At 38.2% G+C, this 8307-nt stretch overlaps 1 protein-coding gene across 1 annotated transcript; it reads left to right on the top strand.

The window, feature by feature from the left end:
* Positions 1-5445: 5445 nt before the first annotated feature.
* Positions 5446-6816, top strand: LOC128857507 (hybrid signal transduction histidine kinase D-like). The gene has a single exon (XM_054093258.1). The coding sequence runs from the start codon at positions 5446-5448 to the stop codon at positions 6814-6816; it is 1371 nt and encodes a 456-aa protein (XP_053949233.1).
* The last annotated feature ends 1491 nt before the right edge of the window (positions 6817-8307 follow it).

The following is an 8307-nucleotide window of genomic DNA, read 5'->3' as shown; positions in this document are numbered from 1 at the left end:
GGCAGACCAATATTTACTCCGATAGCCAATCGGCAATTAGGGCCTTGGGCTCGCTGTTTGTGCGCTCGAGATTGGTCGGGGAGTGTCTGCTTTCTCTCTCGATTGCATCCGAATACTTCATCATCAGGCTCATTTGGGTTCCCGGGCACAGCGGCATAGAGGGAAACTGCTGGGCTGCTGAGCTGGCTAGACAGGGAACTTTGGAGACGGTTTCGTCGCGAAATGAGAATATTGGGGTTCCCCTGAGAACCTGTGGTCTGCTCCTGGAAAAATGGGCCTCGAGTCAACTCAGCGAGCGCTGGGCTAGTGCGCAAACGTGCAAGGTCGCGAGATCCTTCTGGGCACGGGTAGATCGGGGACGCTCAAGGGAACTCCTAAGGCTAAAAAAACCCCAGCTCTCAAATTTGGTGAGCATCCTTACCGGACATTGTCCGTTAGGTGTTCACGCCGTAAGACTTGGGATTGCCTCAAGTCCGTTCTGCAGAAACTGTCTAGAGGACGAGGTGGAATCATCTCAACACCTTCTTCTCAGCTGCCCTGCTCTCGCCTGGCAAAGACTTAGAAATCTGGGCTCTCACTTTTTCGCTACGCCTGCGGATATAGCCGGTGTAAATATCAAAAACTTGGTGAAGTTCATTAGTAGCTTGTTACGGCTAACTACGAACGCAAATCAGCTCCCGTCGGCGATATCGTAAAAATGTTGATGACCATACATCTCGTTTCTAATCCCAAGGCTCCTTATTCCTTCCCATCTCCTTTCTCCTCTCCCATATATGGCACCACAACGGACGAATTTCTTAACATTTGTCCAAGTGAGCCCTTTAGCTAGGGCAGCCATTTAACCTAACCTAAGGCAGACCCAGAAAGAGAGAGTGAGAGAGAGAGAGAGAGAGAGAATATATATCTAAATAAATTCACAACATTTGCAGAGAATACAAATAGACAAAATTTACAAAAAAACGGGGAAGGGTCGACCGGTGTAGGTAAACGCCGGACACAAACCGTGGCAACAACGCGCACTACTCCGAACGTTTATCACCCGCAAAAACGCAGCAATTCCAGAACCGCAGCAACCGCACAAATTACCGCAAGGCAATACCAATAAATCCGACGCCGGAATGGATAGCACTTTATAGTACGCACAAACACTAGCCAGGAAACGGAAATAAGCGCCAAAAAGTTGGCACCAAAAAAAAACGCCAAAAAAATTGGAACCAAAAAACGCCCGAAAAAAATATATTTTCTACCAGTTTGCACTAACAAACAAGCGCCAAAAAGTAGGCAGTGTTATTTCTCACTAGAAATTAGCAACCGTAAGCAAAAGCTCAGGAAAAATAGTATAAAGTGAATCTAAGGTATATATATGGTATAGCTCTCTCTCTCCTTTTCATTTACGTTATATCTTTTCTCTCTCTCTCTCGCGGAACGAAAATGCCCAAAACGTTGCATGGTCTTAAAATTTTACTCTCCATTCTCGCTCGCCCATCGACGTCGAAGAAGTTTCACTTAAAAAACAAAGTTATTAAAATTAAATAATTAAACAATAAGTTGTCACAACTTGTACACAGGGCCTGTGCTATGTGCTATAGCTATGAAACGCAATTTAGGTATACATTAAAGGTTGCTCAGTATTGAGTATAGCAGCAAGTATCCATTTTCATGCAACTGTGAATATTTAATGTCAAAAAGGGGGCGCAGCCTTTGTGCTTCGGTAAATCAATAGCAAGCGGGAGTTTATATATACCCGCCGCTGAGTGGGTAGCCATTGCAACATTACTATCTACAGCGAGCTTAACTCCATTAACCCTACAATGGAAACACAAAGTATATTAATTCGGTCTGAATAGCACGCAGCGCTTTCCTAGTAGCTACTAGCAACTTAAGCCGCAGTAAAATTCAATTGAAATAAACGCATCCTACTAAAGTTGAGGCCAAAGCCTATTTGAAATTCTTAATCGTTTTGGTCGCCTTCATTTCGCTTTTACAATTCTTTATTGCCGCCTTATCTAATGTTTAATTCACTTGCCATTCACTTTCTTGCTTTTCAAACTTTGCGCATCTCATTTCATTTCAACGGTTTTTTTTTTGGAGTTTTGTACTTCACTTCTATTGAAAGGACGCTTTATTCAAGCCCGTGTATTCTATGACCGCAAAATAAATGAACCGAAACAAGTTGGGTTGATTGATGGCATTGTTACCAAAACAATATCGCATTAGAGGCCTTGCTACGCCCGTTTAACGGTTAGCGGTCACGAAAAGAGTGGTGCAAGATTTGGAAATAAAACGTCGTCAAAGTGGATACTTTGCAAAACATTTTGCAATTAAATTAAATTGAAATTTCATTTGCGATTACACTTTTATCCCAAGCAAACTTCAATTCGGATTCCTCAATGCGCTTGAAGCCAATCTTTTTGTGTGTATTGCATGGTTTTCAGGCTCCTAAATTACTGTACGCCCGAATTGATATCTAATTTGGTACACAATTTTTATTACTCATCTTATTTATTTTTATCCTACTCGGCATTTTATGGTATCTCTGCCTGATTAAAGCATTCACATGAGCGCAGTAACAGCGAGCAGTGGTACAGTGGAAGATTTAGGTCAAGCTTACCGTGCAATTCTTTATACATTTCTTCATACAAAATACTCGTCATTGTCTAGTGCTACTTCCGCTTGCCCTGTACCTGTCCACTATTTATTAAAAAAACTGAATTATATTTAGTATCCACAATACAGAAGAAATCCTGGATTACTAATCTCTATGTCACATATAATATATTAACGCATACATATTTACTCGCCTCAATGTTTTCTTATATGTACATACAATCATATTACCAAGTATTTTGCACGTTCGCTCAAGCGAATGCTTTAGTGCCCAGTGACCACCTGTCTGGCAATGTAGGGATTTTGCTAACTACAAAAACTAACTAACCGAAGTGGGGACAAAAAACATGAGCAAGTAAAGTGAACAACAACCACTGCATAAATTGCATAAAAACTTAACAAGTTACGGAGAACAGAAAGGAATCAGCTGGAAACCGCAAAAACAGCAAAATATGCCACAGCAAAAATAAAGCATCAACAAGTGGGAGGTAAACTTTAATTCAACAAATTAGTGAACTTTAACTTTACGGTAAATAAACAGAAGACCACATTGTTGATGTTGCCCTTGTGCATAAAATCACAAATAGTAGCTGCAGAGTCCGGGAAAGCTCTTTGTGAAATAGTGTTAAGGAAAAAATTTAACTCAAGGAAAAAAAATTTATTTAAAAATTAGTAGTACAGATAAAGACTATTGTTGAGTGTTTTATAAAGAAGTCCGAAGAAAAATATACACTGTAGTATGTTCACTTATCGAATGCTCACTGTACTCAGTTGAATGCATAAATATTATTACAAACACATTGTAGCACTTGACTACAATATTCATATAAACAATGTGCAAGCACTTGTGGTAATACGATCCCTTGGACATTGCCCTGCATGGACATTGCCGCGTAGGCATATTTGACATGCGCCGACGGTTCAACAACCAAGTGAACATATTACCTCCTCCCCGCCGTTGCGACCCGCGTCAGCCCTTAGACGTTCTTATGTAAACAATACATAAAGAATTATACATAAGCTGACCGCGCCTCTGCCGGCGTCCCTGACAGCGCAGCCACGCTGTCTTTAGCTGAAAGAACCAAATTGTAACAACTGAAGAGCATTCAATAAAACACACTCGTAGCAACGAGTCGATTACGATTAATACAAACAGAATTTCTTTGATTATGATCAATACATGGCGACCGTGACAGGACACAGAAAATAAGCCCTGGAGTCAAGCGGCAGGAGGAAAGAAAGCTATGCCAACCACATCTACAAAGTATTGAAGCAGCTGGACGCTGGACAACTTTACATCGTAAAAGGCTGGACAACTTTACATCGCAAAAAGGCAAAGAGCAGGAGCAGCGTTGGAAATTACATTTTTCTTGTCTGAGTGAGTAGAGGTTCAATGAATGCAGTAATCAAAAAGAAAAAAAGCCGGAAGAAGCGGCATACGAGTACGCCTCCAAAAGAGGAAGGCGGAAATTCTCAAACTATTGTTTGCCACCAACCCACCATTACGTTGGGAGGCAACAATAGCACTACAAGCCGAGCTAGATCAGATTGATTAAGCCCAGAAGGCAAACCATAAGCATTCAACCTCTACCACCACACAAAGACATATAAAAACAATTGATAACACTATTCCCAAATTAAACCAGCCAGGAGCAATAAAAGCCCAGCTCAGTAAACCAGCCAAGAAGTGCCCAGACGACTGCGAGGGACCATTGGACAGTGCGTTCTGCCAATACACGTGCGAGCACTGCACGGCAGCGGATCCGAACACCAAGACGAACAACAACTAGAGACATCAAACGCGAGAGGCACCCCGCCGCTTGCGTCAACGAGGGAGCGCCAGCGAGCCAGATCCGGCGAAGACCAGCTGGTGCAGATGGACGATCAACAGCAGCAGAATTTAGATATATTTATATAATACATAAGAAAAAAAAATATTGTAATTAATTTAAGACAAATATAGTAAGCGGAAGCGATAACTGCATTGCCCGCTAGAGTATGGCCCGTGAAGCCATACAAACCACTAGGTAGGAGATCGCTGTTGATCGAATCAGGAGAAACTAATTAAATTAAAATTGAGTCCTAAATGAACATTAACATTAGAAATAACAAAACTAAAATAAATGAGCAGAAACAGTATAAGTAAATCTGACGATATATATATAATAACACCCAGAATGGGGTTAATTGATACCAAAACAGTGGACTCCACTGCAAATGTAATAAATAAAATAGAATCGCCAAATACTGATATGAAAATAACAAACATATTGTTACTGATAATCGTTATTATTATGTGTGCATATATTATTTACAAAGCTTACATCCTACATAATAAATGTATAAAAAAGAGATCCTTAAGCCAAGCTAACGATCTTGATAAGATCTGAAAATAATATACAAGCACACACGATTCTCATGGTAATGTGTTTATATATAAAAAAAAAACATGAATTTGATAAATAAAGAAAAAAAAAATCAAATATGAATACGGAGAAATGCATTAGAATAGTAATGACAAATGAACCCGATTTCCAGAACAGGGTATTGTCTATACTAAAAAACAGAGTAGAACCCATACTTATCTATGATTTAGAAAGTGAATACATGGAAAAGTATAACTTAGACTTTTCCCCCCCTTTACCACTGTACTAGCACCCAAAGGGAATAGTATTGACTACGGTAAAGAATTGCAGGGTATTTTCAGAGATAGATAAGCACGAAATATTGGGACAAATAAATGTCATAAAAGTTATGTATAAAGAATAAAAAAAAAAAACAAAAAAAAAAAAAAATAAAAAATTTTATATATATACATATACATAATGAATCCCAGGCATGGAATGGGAGCAACTAACCCTAAATATCCGTGAACTAAAAGAAAAATTTGATAAATCTTACAAATGTGTAAGCCAGAATAGGTCAATACAAAAGGATACTTTAAATAAACATGCGAAAATTCTTGTAGAAACATTTAATGATGCAAGAATATTAGTGCATGATAATAGACGTATAATAAATAAAACTAACTGGTCAAAAATATCAAAATTGTTGATCAAATTACGTTCAAATTTATATAACGTCAAAGAAAAGTATCAGCTAGATATTTTCATTCCAACAGTGTTAAATTCACCATTAACACTACATGGAGAAGAAGATCAGAAATCAGTTGAAACAGATTTAGATTCAGATCCTGAATCAAACGAAGAAACTGATATAAAAGAAAACGACCTAAAAGATCTTACAATTCCTGCACAAATCACTTTATCTGAAGAAGATAATGAGATAGAACAGGAAGAAGGATTGAATTCTAGCACAAGCTCAGTAGACACAAAAGAAAACATCATGACGGATGTAAGCGCCCAAAGGGCATACATAAAGGACATATCGAATGCCATTCCAGAATTCAATGGACAGAAAATACATCTTCAAAGATTTGTAACAGCTTTGAAGTTAATAAATCTGACAAAAGGCACATTCGAAGAAATAGCTGTTGAGGTCATTAAGTCAAAAATTGTTGGCTCAACTCTATACAAAGTCCAAAATGAAACGACAATTAATGCAATAATCAAAAAATTGCAAGATACTATAGTTGGTGAAACTTCCGACGTAGTAAAAGCCAAATTGCCTAAAACAATGCAAAAAGGGAAAACTGCCGAAAAATTCACGACAGAAATTGACAATTTACGAAAGCTTTTGGAAGCTTCGTATATTGACGAAGGCCTATCAGCCGAACATGCTGACAAATTCAGCACTAAAGAAGCCATTAACGCAATGGTTAAAAATTGTGAACACGGAAAGTTAAAAACAATCCTCGAGACAGGCAATTTCAAAACAATGGATGAAGCCGTCACAAAGTATATACAATGTAGTACCGAAATGACAGGCAATCCCAATTCAATATTGCTCGCCCAAAGGGGCCGTGGTAATTATAACAACAGGAATAATTATCGCGGTAGAGGCAATGGTAGAGGCAATGGTCGAGGTTATTATAATAATAATAATTATAATAACAACAACCGCAATAATGGCCAGAATAATAATTACCAATATAATAATTATAGAGGTAATAATAGAGGAAACAACAGAGGAAACCATAGAGGAAATAACCACCAAAATGGAGGTTATAACCAAAACAGTAACAATAATGTAAGGGTGACCCAAAACGCTTCGGGAAACTCCCAACAGCCTTTAGATACTCAGCAGTAAAAACTCGTTACTTACACACCACACTTTTTTTTCATTGTGTACTCAATACTAGCAAGAAAAGGTTTGACACTAGACTTAACAGAGGCGATGGCAGTCTCCCTCCCACTAAACACAATAAAAGCATCCATTGCTTTCCACTAGCATGCTTTAGGCGAAAGAAGATGGAAGCAATTAACTACATATATTACAACAAAAAACACATGGCCGTCGTACAAAATCCAAAGGACGAATGATCTGTTAGGATGTTCTTGACCAAACATCTCACGCGTCACTGCAACCCTTACAGGTCATTGGAAAGTAGGGGAGCATGCAGCCAGACTCAACCTCCCATTCAATCCCATCTGCAGAAGCTGTCAAGGAGGAGGGGTGATGGAAAGTCGTTTCCACTACTTATGTGAATGTCCGGCTTTATAGGGCACGACTTCGCCCCCTTCGGTAAGTCTTTCATACAGCAAATTAAGGAGATCTCAGACATCGAGATAAAGGATTTGCTGTTATACTTGGACCTCACCAAATGGATCTGACTTAGAAAACAAAAAAAAAAAAAAAAAAAAAAAAAAAGACATCATCACAGTGGTAGTAATTAGGATTATTTCAGTGGAAATATGCAACCACTTCCACAACAATAAAAATAAAATCTCAATACGTGCGACATTAGAAAATTCCACCTCGATATTTACATCATTTTTTGTTTTCTCTTTCTCCTTTGCTCTGTTTACGTTGTATTTTTGATAATTAAGCTCGAGGAAATATCGTCGGTGCCAGTCTGACATGACATAATTACATTTATTGAATTCAATAAGCTGAATGGATTTAGAGGAAGTAGCGTATAATTTATTTGCTGACGAAATTACAGTTTTGAGCGAAGTTTTGCATGGTGTGGCCTCATAATGGCAAAGAGGAGATCTACGCTGCTTACAATAAAAGAAACAGCTGACATAAATTAAATGTGGGAATTGTGTGATTAAATGTGGGAATTTCTTTTACATTGTATTAAAAAAATTAACAGTTCATAAAGAAGTTTGTTTTGCGATCTGAATCCGGTCCAGGTAAAAGGAAAATGATTAGAATTCTGAGTTTACAAAAATGGAAAAGGTGCTGTTCAATTGGTTTGGGGATCAGGGGGCCAAAACCTTAACCAATGACAAGTGATGACATTGCATGCCAAAATTCAGGAAAAGCATGGAGACTTCTACGCTAGCAATGATTGGGTTGCAGACTTTAAAAAGAGGCGATGACTAAAAATTTGCGCAGAAAAATTATCAAATAATAAGACGCCACCAACAAAATTTTAACAAATCATTTATAGATTTAAGTTTGACAAAAGACAAGATATACAATGCCGTTGAATCTGGCTTATTTTGCAAGTTTCTACCTATTCAAACTTCTGTAAACGATCATTAAGGAGAGAATAACGTTCCTTGTTTGTACAAATGGAATGGAGCTGGAAGTCGTAAAATAAAACTAAATGAGAAATCGCCTAATCCATGT

The sequence above is a fragment of the Anastrepha ludens genome, chromosome 3, assembly GCF_028408465.1.
Source record: "Anastrepha ludens isolate Willacy chromosome 3, idAnaLude1.1, whole genome shotgun sequence".
Classification (NCBI taxonomy): domain Eukaryota; kingdom Metazoa; phylum Arthropoda; class Insecta; order Diptera; family Tephritidae; genus Anastrepha; species Anastrepha ludens.
The sequence above is the reverse complement of the archived record's forward strand: the minus strand, read 5'-3'. Positions and strand labels throughout refer to the sequence as shown.

Excerpts from the sequence above, each read along its gene's own strand:
- LOC128857507 (XM_054093258.1), top strand. The coding sequence starts at position 5,446 with ATGGAATGGGAGCAACTAACCCTAAATATCCGTGAACTAAAAGAAAAA.